General features: G+C 57.5%; 1 protein-coding gene across 1 annotated transcript in view; it reads right to left on the minus strand.

Moving 5' to 3' along the window:
- Window positions 1–4541: 4541 nt before the first annotated feature.
- Window positions 4542–22036, minus strand: part of POC1A (POC1 centriolar protein A) — a 76422-nt gene continuing 58927 nt past the window's right edge. Inside the window, exon 11 of the mRNA XM_033865085.2 lies at window positions 4542–5218. Within this exon, the coding sequence (XP_033720976.1) occupies window positions 5120–5218 (99 nt within the window). The 3' untranslated portion in view covers window positions 4542–5119. The remainder of the gene's footprint in view (window positions 5219–22036) is intronic.

Genomic DNA, 22036 nt, shown 5'->3' on the forward strand with positions numbered 1-22036 from the left:
GGCATCACAGGAGCTTCTGGGGGAGCTGGATGGTTCCAGAGAGGCCTGCCAGGTCAAGGCAAGGCCCTGGGTTGAGCCTAGCCAGGGAAGGGCAGGGGCAGGGCAGAGATCTGGAAGAGAGGCCAGGTGAGCAGAGCAGCTGCAGGGCACCTGTGCCCTTGGCCAGGCCTGAGACCAGGAGAACATGGACTGGGTGAACGTGGGCCCCAGGTGCTCAGGGACGGCCACAGCTCTGAAGTCAGTCTCCATTCCTCAGCTGAGTCCAGGTGCCCAGCTGAGGAAGGATGGAGATGGCCAGGGGCTGATGTCAGTATGTTGGCTGAGTGACACTGCTGACACGGGCCCAACTCCTGCAGGCCAAGCCTCTGCCCACGGAGCACCCATGAGAGATATCAAAGTCCCACTTTCAGGAACAGGCACTTGTGCCTGCAAGAGCAGCTTAGGACTGAGAAAGGAAAGCTGCCGGAAGATGTGACTTCCTCTCCTGCCCAGGTCCCCCGTCCCACAGTGCTCAGATTTCTCATGGGTGGTAGGAGACAGTGGGGGCGGGGGGAGGCCTCCTGCTACAGGCATCGCCCAGGCAGAAGGGGCTCGAGGTGGCCTCACCTGAAGTGAAACCACTCCCCAGCCTTGCTCTGTAAATAGGGTCGGGGAGAGTGTTTCCACACAGCAGCTGACAGCGGAGGAGGGGCCGGCACAGAAAGCTTCCTCATGGCTTTGCCCCAGGCTGTCTGGCCTGGCTCCAGTCTCATCTCGAGCACGAGCATGGCTGTGAGCGCCCCACGTTCTGGGCCTCTAGAGAGACTTCCCCCAGAGTGGCCGGCAGAGTGAGCCCGGGGTGCTAGGGCTGGAGGCCACTCAGCAACGGGACAAGGCCCTGTGTCAGGGCGGTGATGCTCACAGGAAGTGAGCAGGGGCCCGCCTGCCTGACACTGACGCCTTGGCAAGGTGGTTCCCTCCTCGGCAGCATGGGGCGGGGTGGGGTGGAGAGGGGGTGCTTGGAGAAAACCCCGGGGCCCAGTTCTGTCCCGCTTAAATGGCCACCCACCAGTTAAGGCTGGAGCCATTAGGGGCCCCTCTTAAGCAGATCGTTTAGGAAGATGAGGGTAATGACAGGGAGCTGGGATAGTGTGACTCACCATGCTTGCGCTTGCTCAGCGGGCTGGGTTTCCGGGATTCCCGGCAATCACAAACACCCACCCGCAAGCCTGTGCTGGCCCTAGTGGCGGCCTCGGCCTTGGTGACAGCAGAAGAGGTGGGCTTGGAGGGCTTGCCTCCTCAGCTGGGGCAAGGCTGTCTGCCGGCCCAACTCCCTCCTCACCACTGGGGATCCCCGTAGCACGGGCCACGGGATCAAGAGACCGTAACCCTGGCCACCCAGAATTTCAGAGCCAGAAGGACTCTGGGACCACCAGACTCCATCCCCATGGACATACAGGCCAAGTCCCAGGGAAGGGGTCGGACCCGCCAGAAGTCTCCCTCTAGTCACACACGGAGCACATTCTCCCTCCGAGCGCCTCATGTGCCTGATGAGACGGGCACTAGCTCACAAATGGTCTCCACAAGGTTACTGAGCTCATTCAAGGTCATGGAGCTAGCGGGGGGCAGAGCCGGGATTTGGACTCTGGTGGTGCCCCTGACTCCCAGAGCGACCCAGACTCCCCTGCTCCGCCCTCTTGCCAGCCTGCTGTCACGCAGCGCGCCCCTGCTGAGACCATGGGACAGAGGACAAGGATGGTGCTGGGCGGGAGAATGGCAGTTTCCAGGACAGGCTGGCTCGTGCTACTCAAGTCTCTGGAGGGACACAGGCCTGCAGGGATCCATCAGCACTTAGTCTGTCAGGTACCCCTGGGAGTGGTGACTCAGTAATGAAGGGCGGCAGGCTTGCCATGGGCAGGGGTTGGACTCAGCTGCTGCCTTCTGGCTTGGTCTTCCAGTCTACCTGAGCTGCCTCCCTCAGTTTCTCCGGCAGGGAGTACAGATTCATCCCTGGAACCCTGAGGATCTGGCACAGGGTAGGTGGGGGATTGCAATTTAAATCACAGACACCTGTTCTTTCACTTCACATGTTAGGAAAATTAGGGGATGAAGGGATGGGGGTGGGGGCTGGGAACTGCCACTGAGATGTACTTCCTAACAAAACCCCACTAACCTAAACGCATCTTCCTAGCACAAAAAAAAAAAAAAAAAAAAATTGCAATTTGGTTTTCTGGGAGCTCAGTTACCAAAATCCAAAATTAGGAGAGATGACGGCTGAGCTGAGGCATTTACATTTCCAGGGGCTGCTTCTGAGCTTGGCAGCATGGGTGGGGGATGGGGAAGAGCCCCCGGCCACAGGGGAGCTGCCTGGGAGGGCTAGCAGGGAGTGTCATCTGGGGAGACGCCACAGGCCCTGTCATGTGGCCCTCAACTGGGCCGAGCCACCTCAAGCCCTGCTAGGCCTCCCCACTCCTCCTGTGCTTATAAGGGCCCCTCCCCAACCCCCCCATAGTCAGTCCTGCCTGCCACCAGCCCAGACCGTGTTGCCCAGCTCGGGGGCCTGCAGCGCCTTCACGGGGGCGGGGCTTGGAACTGAGGCTAGACAGTCCCCAGAGCGGTCAGAGCACCCTAGGGTTTTCTGTCTCCCTCCCGCCAGGAGCAACCTGGCCCCTAGATTCTCAGAGCAGTGAGGTCCTGGGTCAGGCCCCACATGAGCTAAAAAAGGAACTCTTTGGGGAACAACATGGCCAAATGTGAGCCTGAGCCCTCACAGCTCTGCCTTGGCGAGGTCACACACACTGACCCCCAGGCTTGGAGATGGCAGGTCTCTGTGCTGTTTTAAAGACATATGCAGCTCTCCAAGAACCATCCTTCTCCCCAGTTCCAGATCTGTCTGGTGGCTCCGTCAAGGCAGGTGTGAGTGGCAGGAAACCCCTCAGGAGGGCTTGGCCCGGGCCACTCGTGCAAAGCCCTCCCAGAAGCCCATGGCCACGGCTCTGGCCCGCCTCCATCTGGGAGGGTCCAGGTCGGACTGTCCCAGGACATGACAATACTGTCCTACCAGACAAGGGTTGTGCTGTGTGTGGGGGTGGTGGTGAGTACCCCTCTCCAGACTGTTTACATCTGACAATGGTGATGGGACTTCCAGGGGAAAACAGTACACCACTACCTCCCAGCCCACTTCCCAAATCCCTAGCAGACCCTCAAAAATCCTCATTTTCTCCCACAGAGAAAGGGAGATTTCAGAGAAAAATTCGAAACTTGATCCTGGTGTAAACTGAAGACACGATGGGTGGCAACCCTTGCCTGGCCTGTGAGCAGAGCTGCTACACAATGCCTTGGAGACCCTGCTCCTGTCCTGTTGCACCATCTGTGTCTTTGGAGAGGATCTCGCCTGGCCTGGCCGCTCGGATCACCACAGCCCCAACACCTGGGAGCTCCAGCTCCACTGGCTGCAACATGGCAGCCAATGTCTCATCAGTGGCAGGGCAGCCAGCATGGGAGGGGATGACAAGCCTGGCCCCACAAGCTGTGTCCCCTCTGAGCAAGCTGACTTAGCATTGCCCAGACTCCCTAAAAGCCTCCAGGGACGGGGAGCCCATGACCTCCCGAGACAGCCAAGGGTCTTACCTGCCAATTTAGACCAGCAGGACTTCCAGGCTCTTCTACACACTAGCAGGGCCACGTGGGAAGACTGCAGCAGGTTCCTGGGGGCCTCCAAAGCGTCCTGAGCCTGCAGCCTCTTCCCACATCGTCCTAGAGGGACTGATAGGGGCGGGGAGCCACGGGCCTCTGTTAAGTACCTACCTCATCGCCACCTGGTGGGGTGGTTACCACCACCACCTGACACAAGAACCTGAGGCTCAGAGAGGTTATGTCACCACGTTGAGGTCACACGGCTCGACCAAAGGCAGAGCCTGAGGCCTAACTGCAGACTACAGCTCTCTCCCCATCCAGGTGGAAGAGGCAGCTCCTCCAGGCTTGTCGTTCATCGGTACTCAACATAGGCTGCCTCTTGTCAGCCCAAGCTCTTAGGTGTTCAGACTCTGCTCCCACCTGGAAGCTGCAGAGGCTGGGAACCTCATTAGCTGCTTGGTACTGACAGCTCCCGGGAAGATCTAACACCGCCCTCCCCCCAGGCCCCAGGGCAGGGCAGGTGTGTTGGAGGGTAAATACCTCTCTGGCTGGCTGGGCCCCAAGAAGCTGAATGCATAAGGCATGGACGACACCCAGACATATGGGAAACACTTGCCTGGCTTTCCTGCAAGGATGCAGGGGAAGCTGACTATGGAACCCTCACGAGCAAGAGGAAAGGCAGGTGCCTGAGGCCTCCAGGTCTCAGATGAAGCAGCCAGCCAGGCCAGCTGGAGGGACAGGGTATAGGCAGGGGCTCTGGCTGTCCTTGCTCCTGAAGACCCCGAATGGCTGCAAACAGGGTGTGCTGGGCTTCAGAGGTGATCCTGGCAGGGGCCCTCCCAAGAAGCCATTTTCATTCTCCCTTTATAGGTCCTGGGGATGGGGGGACTAGGTCTCACTCAGAACAAGCCATTTCACTGACGAGCTCCATCAAGTCCGTTTTAATGTTCAGTTTCCTCTGCCCTCATGCATGCAGAGGAGGAAGCCATCAGGCCCCAGTGAACATGTGTGGGGCAGAAATCAAGGCCACTGCAAAGCCACCCCCCTCTCCAGAGTGCTTGGTCCTGGGTAAATCAGACACAGATGGGCCCACTTTGGGCCTTTTGTCAGATTTATAGGAAACTCCTGGCTCATCCAACCAATGAGTAGTCCATTTCTACGCTGGGAAAGGTCGGTGGGGGAAGCCAGTCATACGGTAGAAAGGTTCGTAAGGGAAAAGTGGACTCCGCTTAGGACTCCAAGGTAGCAAACATTTTCAAGTGGCTCCTTCACATTAAACTAAACGTGGTCATCTGTGGGTATGTGGGGCCTCCCACGGCCAAGTGGAGAGTCTCCAGGTGCGGACAGCTTGGGTGGAGGGCAGAGGTGCAGGACCCCTGGGGCTCTGGGATGGATGTGATTCCCAGAGCTGAATCCCCTCTATTTATTTACCCAAGTTCCCTAGTACAAATCCCCGGCCTGTCACCCCCCAAATCGACCGAGCTCTTGATTCTTGCTCCCCTGATCATGGTGGTGTTCTCTGCATGATTAGCTGCTGGTTCTCCAGACACTGCTTCAGCTTGTCTTCTGTCAGTGTCAACCGCTGCTCCAGGATGGAGACTGTCTGCAAAATAAACGGTCAAGCTCAGAGGATGGAGGGGCCATCGGGCTGCCCTGGGGATGCCCTCAGGCAGTCCTGCTCAGCTGTCTCAGCCCGCTGAACAAATGCCAGCTCTTCCCACCCAGGGCTCCTTCCTGGCGCCTTGTCTCTGGTCTTCATGTCCACTCCTGCTGGTTCGGGATGGTTGTTCTCTGATGTTTGTTGGGCAGCGGGAAGGACATAGTGAGGGAAAGTAGGCAGCAGGTCCCATAGTCCTCGATCATTGCCCAGGACAGCCAAGGGTGAGGAATCCCCAGCCCCGGTGGTCTGGCATTTAGATTGGAGTTCCAGAGCAGAACCACTTGCTCATGTGGGCCAGGCTCTGTCCATAACCAACCAGAGACCGTCAAGCATCTCCATTCCAAAGGTGAGAAAACTGCAACCACAAAAGAAGGCGCCCCACCTGGGTCCTGCCCACACCTCAGGCCCTTTATCTCTACACCTGGAGGGGCTTCCCAGGCCCTTGAGCCCAGGAGGGCCTCTGCCTGTCCGAGTCCACTGAGGACCATTGCAGGAATGTGCTGTTTGGGGGTTAGGCCCTAATTCCCCGGTTTTGAGCCCATTTTCTCCTCTGTAATGGGAAGGATAATGCCAAGCTCACAGCAGTCCCGGAGACTGAGAGGTGACAGCATGGTGCCCATGTTGTCCACCATGACAATGCCTGTCATGTTGACTTCCAGAGGCAGAGCCTTTGCTCCCTGGCCTCTCCTGCATACCCAGCATGACGGCTGGCCTGTGAACCTGGCTTCCAGACAAGGCTGCAGAAAGCTGCCCCCTTCCTCTGGCTTTGGACAGAGTGTTGACAGAGGGGCAGTGGTGTCCAGGCCCACACCAGGCCCTGGGCAAGTCCACTGTGAATGAAGCAGGCTTGGTTCCTGTGCCATGCAGCCTACCGGCATCAGAAAGGGGTCAGATTAAGAAACAAAACTTTCTATTAATTTTACTCATTTGTGGGCTTTCCCAAGAGGTTTTGCCACCTTCCCTGAGGCTCCATGGAGGCTCTGGGCCTTGGTCCAGTAGAAAGGAAACTTTCCTTTCACATATTTAATAAAACATTGAAACATTCTGGGAGGGAGTTTCCCCTCTAAGACTGCTATAAATTTTTGCAGCATCCCGCATGGATGTCAGCCGCTCATGGAGGCTGCTCCTCCTGGCGGCTGGCCCCTTCTAGATGAGTTGGCCGGGCTGCAAAGGCTCTGAGCCCTGGGGCACAGGACAGAGCCTGAAAAGTTACTGCCTGTGGAATATGAACTGCACCCTGAGAGGTAGAGCTGAGCTGAAAGAGACGGTCAGATTCCCCTCTGCTGGCCGGTCAGCCATGGAGGGGGTCTGTAGCTCATAAAAGTGGCGGCGGAAACAGCCCCCGGCTGGCCCAGAGCAGCATTCCTGGAAGTTTCCACTGGCTGCTGCAAAACTCACACTGAGCCAAGCTCCAAAATCATTCCTCATCCAGACTTTTTCCGATGGCTCTGGACTCCAGGCCCCAGTGGGGGAGCCAGCCAGCTTTTCCTCTTCTGCCCAGCACCATCCCCCTCCCAACACACACACACACACACACACACACACACACACACTTAAAAATTTTTTTTTCTTCACAGGGACAGAATTTCCAAATGTGGAGGCAGCGGGTGCTGGGCCAATGTCAATACCAGGGGTGCCACGCATTTCACGAGGCCTCTACTTAGTTCCATGGGGGGCCCATACTTCAGCTCGGTAGAAATATGGCATTAAATCTGATGATGTTAAATTTCTTTGAACAGAAAAGCATCGCTTATTTCACCTCCAGCCCCCTGAATGGAGGGAGGGTGTTGGGGGTCCTTCCTTTGGGAGCTATGAGGGGATGCTTCATAGCACGTTAGAGACAAACAGGCTGAAAAAAAGTCCACCCTTCTCAAACCTGCAGCTTCTCCCCTTTCCCAGGCAAGCTTCTGGAAGAGTCACGTCATCTCTGTGTTTGGTGTCCACTTTCCCTACTCCCTGCGCCCCCAGCCTACTCTGCCAAGATGCTCAGTGGCGGCCACCATCCAGAGATTAAGTCCACCCAGCTCTTCCCCGTCACATATGATCCCGTCCAAACCCCTTTTGAGCTGGAAGGATGGGCCAGGAAGAGGAGGACGGACACACTGGATTTCTGTGCATCAGAACACAGTCTCTGCTTCACAAATTTGTCTTAATAATCCCATTCCACTAAAGCATGGGACCTCATTTTCATGGGAAACGGTTATCCCTCCTGATAAAGTGAAGCCTGGAAACCCTGATCTCCGATTTGCTGATATGCCTTCCCTCCACCAGGAAAGGGCTTCCCCACTGATGAAAAGGCTCCGATCGGGGAAGCCAAGTAGCAGAGGTCAGACACGCTCAGGGCTGGCAATGCACACAGCGAGAGGGCAGGCAGGCCGGCCACCTGCAGGGAGTCAGCCAGGCCACCACAGCGCGCGCCACGGCCACCGTGCTTCCCCAGCTGCTGGGGCCCCGTGCGAGGAGGGAGCAGCATCGCTAGCAGGGACCGATTCCAGGCCATGTCATGTGGCTGTGTTTGCAGCGTGACCTTTACCTGTTGGTTCAGAGCAATATCCCCACAACCAAGTGTCAGGGGCACAGCAAGCCTCCATGAGTATGTGCTGCCTCAGCACCCAGAGGGCAGAGCAGAGCCCGCAGCCGTACCCTCCAGAGGCTCGGGGCCACGCCAAGCAGGCTGCTCGTGGCTCACCCCACCTCGTACTCTGGCCCAGCCCTGGGAATTCTCGTCCTGCTACATGGTGCCCATGCTCCCCAGGCCCGGAGACAAGGCCCGCCTGCCCTGGAAGGTGAGGAGAAGCACTGGAAAGGCAGACACCTCTGCAGTCCCTCTAAGTCCACACTCCCAGCCCAGTCACCTTGCTTTCCTTTTATTCAAGGGTGAATGACCTGGTCCCAGCCTCTCACAGAGTCCCCAAGGAGTTGAAAGCTGGGTGTGGTGGCAGGTGTCAAAAAAGGAAATGGCCCTGCCTGACATGGGTGTCCGTGGGCCTCTGACTTAACTTTAAGTAGGGCGAAGGGAAACTGGAGAAGGGGCTGAGGAGTCTAGGGTTCTGGCTGCTGGGCAGACCTGTCTGGGCAACGCGTCTGGGAAAGACGGCCATTAGCCGGAACTCCTTCATTCTGGGGTCCAAACTCTTCCACAGAGAGGGCCCTCCTGTCTGTTGACCTTGGAGAAACCAGGCAGCTCATGCCCTCTCCCTGGCCCTGTGCCATCCAGACACGAGGTCCCCTTTGTAATTGGGTGTGAAGCCCAGACTCGAGGGAAGACCCAGGACTGGGTTCTGGGGGGCCATCCTGATTCCTGACACACTCTGCTCCAGGGGCTGCTCGACAGCTGACACTCACGGAGTGCTCACAGTATGCCAGGCATTCTATTCCATACAATGACCCCTCAGGGTGGGAGCCTGTATCACCCCCATTTTTTCCGATGAGGAAACCAAGGCACCAACCAAGTGATACTAACTTGCCAGAAGTCACACAGCATATAAATGACAAACCTGGACTGTGAACCCTGGTGGCCTGGCTTCAGAGTGCTGGCTAAGGCACCGGGAACTGTGCACCTTTGCTCTGTCCCCATCCACCACATATAAGGAGAGGCCTAACCTACTCCTTCCCCCGCCGCCCCTGCCCCCACCGCTCGCTCTGGCATCACCTGAGGGCTACTGGCCCTGTGACCCAGCAGACCTGCTTGCCCCCCACCCTATGGCCAAGCTCAAGCAGCCTGAGAACATGCTCCTGGACCTCTGTGCTCACGCAGCGGCAGCCACCTTCTGTCCTGTCCAAGCCACTTGGTCTGGTGGCTCTGGATTAAATGAGCAGGAGCGGATGGAAGGGCCATCCCTCAGGGTCACCCAGCAGCGCCCTCACACCATCAGGCCACCCTCCAAGGCAGTTCCCAGGCCTCAGACACCTCCAATACCCGTGAAGTAGAGTCTCTTATCTGGCTAAACATTTAGGTTTGGAATTATCACAGAAGTCACAGCTATGAAAAGGCAATATTATAGGGTTAAAAGGGACATACCGACAAGAACCTTTTAATAGATATGCAATGAGAAACGACCCTAACACCTTAATTTCAGATGCCTTCTCTCACTGGGGCGTTTATGCTGCTACAGCGTAAGAGATCAGCCCCCAGACATGCTCTGGTACTCGCCCTGGTCACTGCTGGCGCCCCACACCTCCCAAGACTGGGCTTAACTTCAAACAAGGCACCTCCCTCCCTGAATGGGAGCAACAGGAAGCAGAATTCAGACTCCACGCCTGGACACTGTTACCCCTCGCCCAACACTGTCTGCCTCCCAGGGTCATGGCCTTCACCTGCAAGCCACGCGGGAGCCCCTTGGGGCAAGGTCATAGGGGATCCATAATTGTCACCTTCAAAGTCACACCTGTCTGAGGGTCAGGTGGGGGCTTGTTTCAGAACCACCTTCTCCTGCTGTTACCAGCGATTTCCAGGAAGCCACAGCCCTTTCTCATGGAAAATCGTTTCCTTAGAAACACTCCCTTCGCTGTTGAATGAATTCTGTTGTTTCTCTAGACCAAGGGTTGGCACACTCAGCCTGCTGTCTGTTCTTGTAAATAAGGTTTTATTGCTGTGCCCATTTGCTTACATATTGTCTGTGGCTGCTTCCTGGCTACAGTGGCAGGTTGAGTAGTTGTGACAGACTCTTATGGCCCCCAGAGCCTAGAATATTTACCATTAAGAAAAAGTTTGCCAACCTTGGCCCTAGACTCTTCACTCACTCAGATCCTCCCCAGGCACCACGCCGTACTGGCCTGTGCCAGGCCCGGGGTGACAATGGCCCAGAGCAGACAGACTCAGCTGGGCCCGCAGGGTGCGCAGCAGGTTGAAGAGGCAAGCGCTAAGCAGCTGCGCAGACCAGCGGGGTGCGCTGGGAAAATGGAAGGCGCTGCTTGGTCAGAGCCAGGGGAGGTGGCCCTAGGAAGGGAGTGAGCTAAGACTGAGGAGGAGCTCACCAGGAGAGAGGGGCAGGAAGGCCCCGAGGTGGGAGGGAAGGCAACGAGCAGGAGACGGGCCTCAGAGGAGGCAGGAGATGGGGCCGGGCCCTGCAGGCCATGCCTGGCGGCCTCATCTTTAGCCGCAGAGCAGCAGGAAGGTGCTGGGGGTTCAAGGCCAAGCGGGGATGAGACCCCTCTGACTGCTCCATGGGGATGGCCCGGGGCGTGGCTGTGTGGCTGTGACTAGGCATGATGGAGGCAAGAGAGAATGAGAGGGAATGATGGTGGCTTGGACTGGGGGAGAGGGCTAAGGAGGAAAGTGGACAAAATCAGAGATATCCATGAGGTATGAACCACCACCATCTGGTGGTGAGTCAGATGGGGGACAAGAGAGAACACGCTCCTGAGGCCGAGAACACAGGCTGAGGATGGGCCCCGCAGGAGAGGCCAGGGATGGGCACCACACTGGACAGGCAGAGGCCCCTCTGAGAGGGATGGGAGGGTCAGGCAGGCATGAGGCGGTGTCAGAAAAAGCCTGGTTATTCTGGATTTCTCAGATCATCCTCATTAATAGGGGGAGAGGGAGCTGGGGGGAGACTGGGAGAGGGAGAGGGCAGTGAATCCACAAGCCCCTGGATACTGGAGAGGAGAATCCAGTGTGGGTGAACTGGGGGCTCCGGCCAGGGCTCATCAGGACCATGTCAGTGATGCTGCTGAAACCCCCTGGAAAGCAGCCTGGTCCCTCAATGGGCACTGATGGAGGGACGGCCCAACCCAGGGACCCAATAGGGAGGAGGACGCTGGAGGCATTGGGGAACAAACCCAAGAGCATGGAAGAGGCCAGCTCGGGCTAGGGGGCGGGGTTCCCAGCATGACTCGCCACTGGAGCTCTCCGAGGAAAATCCCCCTGGGAGAGGCTCAGCAAGGTCATCTCATTCAGATCCTGACTTTCCTGCCGAGTGGGGAGAAGACATTGTGATCTGTCTCCTATTGGGGCAACACTAACAGGGCGAGAGGCTTCTCTCGCTCACAGTTCAACAGTGTAAGACGTTTTATGAAACATCCTGAAGGGCCTTCTGAGTGGTGTAAAAATAACCAATTTTAAAGTGACAGGCTTTTATTTTTAGTCCCCTCTGAATTGTAGTGCTGCTCAGAGAAGTTGCACCAAAATGCCTGTCCTCAGCGATAAGCCTGGTACCTGGGGCCCCCAACTCCAAGTGGGAGGGAACACAGCACTGGGGACATTTTGACAGAGCCACAGGTCCAAACTTCGCTGTCTCAGATGCCTTTTCTCTACTGGCATCGAGTCATCAGGTGTCTGCACCCCACGGGGCCCAAAGTGGCCTGCGTGGGACAGAGCCTGGGTTTGTGTATCTCCACTGGCCTCCGAGGTGGCCAAGGGGAGAGCCTCCACCCCTGAGTCCTGTGACGGGGCCTCACGCATCTGTGATGCTCGGAAAAGGCAAAGTGGGTACGCGGGGCCTCCGCCTGACTCTACAGCCGCAAGGGGCCAGGCCGCGATACTCCCGTGGGCTCCACGCGGGTCCAGGGAAGAGTTCTGCGGGCAATGCACGGAGGCGGCGGGAGTCCAGGGCTCCCCGGGAGAATAAATCCCCCACCCTCGGAAGGGGTGGAACAGAGCAGAAGGTGGGCGATGCAAGTTGCCCACAGCCTTGTGGAGCAGCGCACAGTTCTTTCAGGCCCACATGCTCTCCCTGGGCTCTGTGGGCCCTTCCTTTGCCCCCGCTTTCTCCTGTTGACCGCCCACTTCCCAGGCCCCCACTTCCTCACGGTGTGTCCTCCCCTTCTTTCAGCCCTGCCAACCTCTTTTTTCTCCTCAGCCTGGTTTCTTCTTGAGGTGGGCTTGTCCTCCATTTTTCCTCAGCTCTTTCCCCCCCAGTACTCATTTCTGTCTCCTTTTCATCCCCTTTTCACTTTGTGTTTAGGGAGAAGGCAAAGAGAAAGCAGCAGGATGTGTCGGTCTGGCCCACAGGGACTGAGCTCCGCGTGGAGTCCAGGCCCCTGACTCGGCTCACGTGCTCTGGGGCCGGCAAACCTGGGAAAGAGGGTTCCAACTCTGACAGGAGGCCCAGAAGGCCTCTGTGAGGAGATAGCACAGGACAGGCCAAAGAAAGTGTGTTCCAAGCACAAGGTGCAAAGGCCCTGAGACAGAGAAGAACACAGCACACTCTTGGCACTGTCAGGAGGCCAGTGTGGTTGGTTTGGAGTGATTGAACAGGGAAGAGAGTACAGCGGTCACAAGGAAGATGTAGGAGGGGTCCCAGGGCCCTTACCCAAAAAGGGACAGGAATGGGACGCCTCCACTCCCTAGCACTGCCTCACCAGATTCACAAATCTGAGCAGGGACAGCCAGGGAGGATGGTGCTCCTGCATGCCCGTGGCCACTTTTCCAAGCACTGGATCCAGAGTGGACTCTGGGAGAAGGGGCTCAGCCTGGGAACGGATCATGGCTACCTAGTTTCACAACAGGTGGTGAAACCACAGAGGGTGAACTGGCACTTCAGAAACGGACCAAAGCGCACCCCCGGAGCCAGGTCCCTTCCAGCAGCTGTTCCTCCTTCCAGAGCCACTGCTGCCGCCACCTTTATTGAAGGTCTCTTGCACATACTGGTGTGCAAATGTAGCAGGAAAACTGGAGCCATAACTTCTACAAAGCTCTGAGGGGCCACAGAACCCTCACGAGCCCTCCTGACATCATCATCCACTCTCACACTTGTCAGGTGCCCATCACATGCAGCAACGAGAGACTCTGGCTCTGAGGGGCTTCCAGGCACTGATGGGATGCAGTACCAGTCCTATCTGGGCGGGCTTTTGGCAAAGCTGCCACGACTGATAGTGAAAAACATTTTGGAGGAAGGGAAAAGAATGAGGGTGACCAGCCAGCCGTTCTCTCCACATTTCTCAGCTCTTGGGCTAGTTCCTTATGAAATGCTGCCACGTGTGCAGGCCTCACTCACTCCAGGCCTTCCCACCACACTCCCCAACGCTGTCCAGCTCTGCAGGCAACCCTTCTTCCCAGCAGACCCCACTCCCCCAGCCAGGGCACTTCCATGGCCACTTCCTGCTCTAAGCAGAGCCCCACAGGGTGCATGGGGCCCCTCTTAGGTGAGTGGTATTGGTTTCTATGGTTGAAAGGCCCTCCTGGGCCTCCCTGGAACATGGAAGACAGTTTGCACAGAGGTGAACAGGGTGGCTGGGCCAGAAACAAACTGACGATGGAAGCAGAGAGCTGACATCCAGCCACGTGCCCCCTCTAGCACTCTGCCTTGTGGCAAGGGGGAACTAAAACTGCTCTGGGATGGCAGTCTCAGGAAGCCAGGAGACTGGGACCTCAGTGTCCGAATGGGGCAAAAGGGGCAGTGGGGCAAGAGGGTGGAAACGGTTGGGGGTAGGAGTGCCACACAAGCATACACCTGCTACAGCGTGGGGAGAAGGTCAGGCTGAAAGAAGGGACGCATGTAGGGCAGAGGCAGCACCTGGGAGAAGGCCGGGGGAGGGCAGTGGGAATGGTGAGCATGGAAGGGCACTGGAGCAGGTCGGGGAGGCCGCAGGAAGGGCTGACGAGGGTGCAGGGAATGTCCAAGCCCCCTCTGGCTGCTGTGTCAGGCTGGGCGCGGTAGTCGCATCACAGCTCTGCCCAAGGGGTCTCCTCGCCTGACCCAGGACCCCAGGGCCCCCAATATACAGTGAGTGCTGAGGACCCCAGGCACGTCCCACTTGGTGACTGCCTCTTCTCAGTCCCCATCCTTTTGCCTCAGCTTCCTGGTGACTCCTCACCTCCTTGCCCTCCACGCTGCTTCTGCTATATTCCTTTTCTGTTCAAGAGCTCAGGAAGAAAGGCCAGACTCCTGGATGTGGCATTCACATGGCACTCAAGGCCTGCGTTGCCTGTCACTACTGCTCTCCCTGCCCAAAGCCCACCTACTCGAAGCCCCACTCTGGCCCTGCTCCCCCAAGAAGTCCCCCTCATCCCCCCCTTCCCACCCCCCAGTGCTCGGGTCCCTGCCCTCCTCCTCTCTCACCTGGTTGTGACACAGGTGTGGGCCTTAGAAAATGCTGTCAGAGTGACTCCTGGTCCCCACCTTTGTCCCAGGTGGTAAGAGCACAGGCTCTGGAGCTGTACTGCCTGGGCTCAAATCTGAACTTGATCACTAACTTGCTGAGTGGTCTTGGGCAAGTTACCTGACCAGGGGTTCAGATTCCTCATCTGTGCAATGCACCTCTTGTAGAGCCATCGTAATAGGGTTGGCGAAAAAAAAAGTGCGTTCGGGTTTTTCCATAACATCTTATGGAAAAACCCAAACGAACTGTTTGGCCAACCCAACACTTTATTAATAGCTACTATTTACATGGCACATGCTCTGGGCAGGGATGCACCGTGGGCAACATGGCTCCCCCAGCTCACAGGGGCCATGGCTAAGCTCTGGGCTGTTTGAGGGGGCGGCCCTAGGCACAGGTGGGGCTTGATGAGGCTCCAAAGAAGGTGGCCTGCGGTCAGGCCTCGGAGGGCCTGAGCCATCAGGGCACGTGGTGGTCTGGCTGCTTCTTCAAGTTCTCCTGTGACGGAAAGTTCCTTTTAATCATTTCCAGGCTTATGGTTGATTCTGGCTCCTCCAGGCGGTCTCCCCAGAGGGGCTGGGGCACCCCAGCCCCCTTCCCCCAACACAGGAGTCAGATTCCTGGGGGGTAGGGGGTCCCAGGTGCCCTGGGTCTCAGGGCGAGGGCACAGTCACCCAGCCATGCCACTGGGGGCACTTGTGCCAGGCTGTGGGAAACATCCAGGGGCTGGCCATTGGCTCAACGCCCCTGTCTCGACAGTGCCGCACAGAATGTCTAACTTTCCTATGGTTTCACTGCAAAGATGGAACAGTGTGGAATTAATCTCCCTTGTAGAAGGGTTTTGACTTCACTCAGATTCTAAAGATCTAAAACAGATGCAACAAAAGGGGAATCTCTTTGCTGTGGGGTCTTGTGAGCTATCAAAACAAAGTGGGGCTGCTGGGCTCAGCGCCTGCCTGGCTCTGCCTTGTCTCCTGGCAGCTCTGGCTCTGGCTCTCGGTGTTCGTGCACGTGTGTGTACACACACGCAGGGCCCTGGCTTGCTGATGGTGCCCTGGCCAGCCCGTTGCCACATGTCAGGGGTGAATGGGGGCCGGAGGGGCCAGCCCATCTCCCTGGGGTTGCTGGTCTGGACCCAGCTCTTCCTACCACCAAAGGCTCTGCCTCTCAGCCCCAGCCTCGGCCCAGCGCCTGAAGGTCTGTGGTACAGGGGCCTTCGAGTCAGAGTTGTGAACGCTGGCCCTCGAGCGACCTGCTGACAGCCATCAGAGTGCCAGCCCCACGAGGACAGGGGTTTCTGTCTATTCTCGCTCACCACTGTCTTCCTGCTCCCAGGCCCAGCTGCTGGCACATCACATGTGCACAATGAGTGCTGGATGGACACAAGCCAGACCCTGAGTGCCATGGGAATGCAGAGGAGGCCGGTCCTGCACCAGCCAGTCCAGGTTCCCCGGGCCTGGGGCAGCCCTACTCTGGGGATGAGCCTGGCTGGCTGGTGAGGAACATTCCCCCCAGCTTGGGCCTTGGGCCTGGTGGGCTTGAGGGGCTGGCAGAGGAGGGAGTGGAGGGTGGGCAGGCTGGAGCCCGAAGGGCCACCGCCAGATGGCCTTGGGAGGGAGGAAGCCTCCTGGCCTCAGCAGGAAGTAGGGGTGCGCAAAGTGGGGTAGGAATCCAGGAAGCAGCCCAGTTCCTCCCCTCCCCACCTCATGCCGATTTGATGAGGACTAAAAGTTTCGGGGCCTAAACTTCAGAGGGGGAGGAGTGGAGATTCCCGCTCATGCTGACGTCTGACATGTTAACTTGTCCAGCATCACACACAGCTGATGCACAGAAAAACAAGTTTCTACAGAAATTCCTTGCAACCTCTCTGGGCTCAGTAACTGTCTTTTTAACCACCTCTCGTCACCCCCCAGTCTGCTGCCAACAACACAAATGAGCTTTTGTCCCTTGAGCCCAGAGGTCCATGTTTCTGCTTCACATTGTCTCAGGGATATAGGATTTCTTGGGCGTTTCTGCATCCCCCAGCCCCCACCTCTAACGAGGATTAGCTCTCTTCGGGAAGTGCATGGGACACTATTTTCTATTGGTGGATTAGCTATGACATTAAGGAATCTTGGCTAATTTACTTTCCTTATGGCTTTATAGCAACTCCTTTTAAATAAATGCAGGCTTTTCCATATTACTGCTTACCCCCAAAGGAGAAGCTATTAAAAGTGGGGCCACTCACCAACATCCATCAAAACCGGATGCTGCAGGGCCCCGTGGGGTGCTACCCACACCAGGAGGAAGACCTGAGCCACAGCCCCCGCCACACCGACCCTGGCCTGGGTTCAAGCTCATCTCTCTGCCAGCCATGGGCACGCCACCAGGGAAGGCAAGTGTCTGACAGGGACAGGCCCCAAGGTGCAGGATGCCAGTCACTGCTCAGCTGTACTCTGGCTCCAGGGTAAGTCCAAACAGGGCTGACAGCGGGGCATGAACCTTGGCCTTGACCACCTTCAGTATCCCCTTTCTTCAGATGCTCACTTTTTTAGCAATCCATATAAAATAGTTAATTTGCCAGCACCCGATAAAACACAACCATCACAAGTCAGAGACTGCTTGGTAGCTTGTTGGAGGCCCGGAAAAACTCAGTGCAGCCTGGCAAGTCAGACTGTGGCCCCTGTCCAACAGTCCCACCTCAGGGACGAAGGCTCACAGGCTCCCCCTGCCCTGCGGAATGCCTGCTGAGCCACAGTGGGAGACCCAGCCTCTCATCTTGGCTGGTTTTCTGGAGCTACCACCTAGGCCCAGATCAGAATGGGGGGAACAGAATCGCTCCCCCAAATGCCACGCTCTGCTGAGTTCAAAGCTCCTTTCCGTTTTTTCTCCTCCCACAGAGCTGAGGCTACCGTGGGTACAGTGAGGGTCTGTACCAACAGTCCAGGCCCAGAAAGGGCCCTCTGCAGAGCGGGCGGAGGGAAATGGCAGGCCCGACTGCAGTCTTTCCCGACCCAGCTCTCACGGCGCTTCATGCAGAAGGGCGCCAAGTGGCCATGGGGCAGCTGGGGCTTGGTTAATCTCAGAGCCATGTAGGCCCGTTTGAGGCTGCCTGTCACAACCAGAAGACTCGTAGGCCCCTTCTTGTGGCCTGTGCTCGACCCTTCTTTGGAGGGCCCTTGGGTCCCCAGAGCAGTGAGAGCAAATCGCCTGGGTCCCCTTCCTCCCTCCTCTCAGAATCATCCAGAGTCAGTCTGAAGGAGATGTCCCTGCATGGGCCTAGCTCTCCTAGATCTCCCGCTCCAGCCTCTGCTCCCCAGCCCCCAGCTCCAGGCCTGCTCTGGGCCTCACAGGGGAAATCTCATAAGACCGTGAATGTTCCCAGGCCCCAGAGGTAACCGCAGCCATCCCGAGCCCATCTGGTGGGCAGGGGCCTTCCATCTGCAGCTTCTTTGGGGAGGGGGTGCTTTTTGCCACGACCGCAGACAGGATAGAATACGGAGCTGCCATCCAGCCCCTCACGCAATAATAAACACAAGCTCGCCCCGTCTTTGACTGCTGCCAGCACACTGGCCCTGACTTGGTACTCCCCATGCCTCTGCATTTGCAAAGCCAGAGAAGCCTCTGGATAAACTGTCAAAATGAGCAACAGGGCTGGGGAAGGGCCAGGGCCCAGCCCCTCTGCAACTGGCTAGAGTCAGACCCCAAGTGTCTAACAGAGTGTCTTCAGTCCCTTGTCCCCAGGAAGCAGGCTCTTAACAGAGGAAAAACAAGTCTCCAAACCCCAAGTGGCAGGAGGTCCGGCTGTCCTGAAGTCGACTCTGGCCCAAGGGCAGCCCTTAAATATCCAGGAAGAGGAGGCTGGCTAAACCCACTTGGGATTATACATTATACACGGTCAAGGCTAAGTGGCAAGATAGGCTGCTGTGGAGGGAGGGCCCGCTCTTGCGGAAACCAGCAACAATCACCCCTGCGGTCCTGCCTGGGTGTGTGAGCGCCGTTGGGAGGGCTGCACACACCTCACAAAAGAGGATTACTTGCGGAGGGCGGGGAGGTGCTTTCACTGCACACCATCCCGACAAGTTCCATCTGGGCACACCTGGGAGTATCCGCCCCCAGGGAAAATGGCAGAACTGCTCTAAAGCCTGGAGTCTCTTTCCACAAACAACAGCTGGTCCGTCCGGGAAAGAGGGACCCCGAGGGCCCCTGAGAATGGTCAGGCAGCTCGGCCCACACCGGGCCTGCCCAGTATTCCCACCTTCCCTGTGTGGGATGCCTCACCCGAGCAGCCCATCAGATAGGAAACCGCCAGGAACTTGGGGGGCTGGGGCAGGGCGTCTTGAAGCAATGGGTCACTCTATCCAACTCCCCAAAGCAAACAGGCCAAAATCCTTATCCTTGTTGAGTTTGGTCAGCAGCGCTGCAACAACCTGGACCTTTAAACCACAGGGCTGGGTGGCCTGCCCGCGGCTGCTTCCCACGGCGCACATGTTCCGGTCCCCGAGCCCATCGGCCCCCAGTGAGTCACAGGAACCTGAATGTGTGACATCACAGCCTTGCTGTGGCCAGCCTCAAGCACAGCTGCCATGAGAAAACACAGTTGGAGCAGGAATTTCATGGCTTGGTATTTTTAAAAAGCAGCAAGACGTGAAATCGGAGTCAAAAATAACTTTGCTGTGGGCTTCTGAGGCGAAACCACCGGCCGCCTGCCGGGCCCAGGCCCCGCACTGCAGCCTCCCTAGCTCCCGGGTACCGCCCACATTGCCGTGCCACGCCCCACGCCCACACCCTCGCCCTCGAGGAAGACCCAGGGCCCCTGCAACTTCCAGACACCACCCAACCTCTGTCACTCAGGAGCTGGTGAAGGAAGTGAAGGGAGCCAAGGCGGGAGGTGAGCTCCCAGGGGACTCTGGCTGTGAAAACAGCCTCTCCCTGCTCACTGGTGACCGTCCCAGCACCTGCGAGAGGGACCCTAAATCACTTGGCAGAACCCCCAGAAGAACACCAGGGGAAAGGTCAGGGCCTCTGAATGCCCATCACCAAGCAGGCAGGACTGGCAGGGGTCCACTGGGGAGCCCCTCCTGTTGGAGTGGCCACAAGGGGAGGGGCCCGGCCAGGGGTGGAGGGGAGGGGCGACTCATGGAAAGAAGGCCCTAAGAGCAGTCCCGGCCCCACCTGAGACGCTGACCTCTGCTGCCCACCCCAGAGGGCAGACAGATGGGCAGGGCCTCAAGTTTCCCCTCAGTGGAGGAGGAAACCATGGCTTTCTCAGGAAGAGGCAAGGCTGTGCCAGAGCATCTGCGGCTTCTAACTCCTGGTCTGAGCTTTGCTCTGACTCCTGCAGGCCTCTGGGATTGAGCCATCTATCTCAGGAAGAGAAGACTGGGACAGTGGAAGACTGGAAGACTGGACAGAAGACTGGGTCCAGCAGGACAGTGACCAGGGTGGCGGCAGGACAGGTGTGTGTTCTCCCCAGATGGGGAGGGGAGAAGGTGGGGCCCAGGACAGGCTCCCGAGAGGAAGGGGGGGGCACACACACGGCTCCCAGCACCCATACTTGTGACCTCAGCCCTAGCTGCTTTTGAGAATTCCCATAAGGGGTTTTGAAAACCAAAAAGTCACCCAAAGAAAAACCTAAATCCCATCGTTAGGAAATCTATTTCCCCCACAACCATTACGGTAACTCAATTCAGAGGATGGCTGTCACAAGATATATATATATACATCTTTGAAGAGCTTCAATCCTGGCCCCAATGCCTGGGTCTGGGTTCAAGGACCGCATCTAATGGGCCCCACGACCCACCCCTGATTTTCAACAGTCCCCAGGCACCCAGTCCCTCTCGTCACCTCCTGGGCCCTCCTCCTGGGCCTTCCTGGACGTTGAGAAAGACCTCCTCTTTGTCTCCCTCTCATCCTAATGCCTAGTCAGACCACTAGATCTCACTGGCAGCTCAAAAGCATTCATGGGACTCCAGCAGTTACAGACATGCGTGGAATGTCCACTCCTGTGTCACCTGACCACACTGGTGTTTTCCCACACTGACCCTTGGAGAACATCGACCTAGCACACCCAGGTAATCCAGAGCTTCACCATAGTGCTCAGAGGACACGAGCAGGCTTGGCTGTCCCCACTTTACATGCGAGGAAGCTGAGGCTCTGGGGAGCAACATTACCTGCCCAAGGTCACCCAGGTGATGAGCAGTGGAGTTGGCCCTCAAGACCAGGAGGGCAAGTACGCCCAGGTTAATGGGCAGTGGCTCACTGGGCTGAGCAGAGCAGCCCTGACACCCAAGCGAGGTACCTCTGTTCCCCACAGCTGATAGGGACGTGTAAGGCCAAACACACCCTGGTTGCCCAGGACACAGGGTCCAGCTGGGATCAGTGTACCGAGGAGCTCAGTGAGGCCCCAAACAGCAATCTCACAGGGGCAAGGGGGGGTTCCCCCACACAAAGAAGGGCCAGGGCAAGGCGGTGTGCTCTCTGGCTGGTGACCTCAGGGGCCGGGCCTGCTGGACTCTGTGATCACAGAGGGCTGAGCAAGAGCTTCTGGCCTTAACTTTCAGAAAGGTCAAGTTTGGTTTGCAGATAAACTTCTCAATGAAGCCATACCTAACTACACAGTTAGCAAGGGAATGGTTACACAATGGTTAGCAAGGGAAGCTGGGGAAGCTCTGACCTACAGCAGGTCGAGCTCAGGATCACCTGGCATCCTGGAGAAGCCCCAGGCTGAGTGGACCCCAGAGCTGGTCCAGGCACAAGCCGTATCTAGGCACAACACCCTATCTGCACCGGGCATGAGGTGACCTGTGAGCACCAGGCAGGAGGATAACACAGGGCTGCAGAGGAAAGCCCTTGGAAAGTTGCAGGCCTCAGATAAACATCAGGAGGAAAATTATGATGAGGAAGTGATCCCCACACTCTGAGGACTTCCCATCTAAAACAACACTGTGGGGAGACCCGACAGCCCGGGGCAGCCCAAAGAGTGAACCTGTCCGGGCATGAGATGCACGAAGGGCTGTGTACCTTGCAAGGTCATCCCATCCTATCTCCCTGAATAAATACACTTTTGAAAAACAATGTATGCACTTTACTAAAAAGGTATTCCTAAAAAAATAAAACCACACAACCCCAATTCAGGAGTTAAAGGGCTGGATTCAGATGCCGCACATGTCCCTGGGGCAGTCTGCTTTCCATGGGGGCTAAAGGAAGCGCCTCACTCCCTCGGGAGCCCAGCGGCATCGCAGGGGCTGACTGCTGTGCTGTCCTGCCCGTTTCCTCACCCGCTTCCTCCCTCCTGCCGTGAACCTGAGCCAGGGTGGCTGCAGAACTCACCTCCTGGGGGGAGGGCCCTGACAACTCCACCCCCAGCCCAGGTCCCAACCTCTCTGTGTCCCTGTCCCTACTCCATGACAGACCCTCAGTGTGGGTCTGGCCCGACTCTGCCCTGCTCAGTGGCCGCACCAGGAGTGCAAACGCCTACGCTGCTTCTTCTGTTAGCCCAGGCCAAAGGACTCGTGGCCCTCTCCACCTGGCCCACGGGACTCCCGTCTGGCACACTCTGCCCAGTTGTCTCCCACGGTCCTGGTTGCCTGCTCCTCCTAGGAGGCCTGGCTCTGACATCAGCAGATTCAGTCCTGGGCCCTCCTAAGGGTGGGATTGGGTCTCGCTCAGGGCCCCACACACAGAAAAGGCTCAGTGAACGCGTGTGCACAGAGGGAACCCTCCACACCTGCTGTGAGGGCG

This window comes from Tursiops truncatus, chromosome 10 (assembly GCF_011762595.2).
Source record: "Tursiops truncatus isolate mTurTru1 chromosome 10, mTurTru1.mat.Y, whole genome shotgun sequence".
Taxonomy (NCBI): Eukaryota; Metazoa; Chordata; class Mammalia; order Artiodactyla; family Delphinidae; genus Tursiops; species Tursiops truncatus.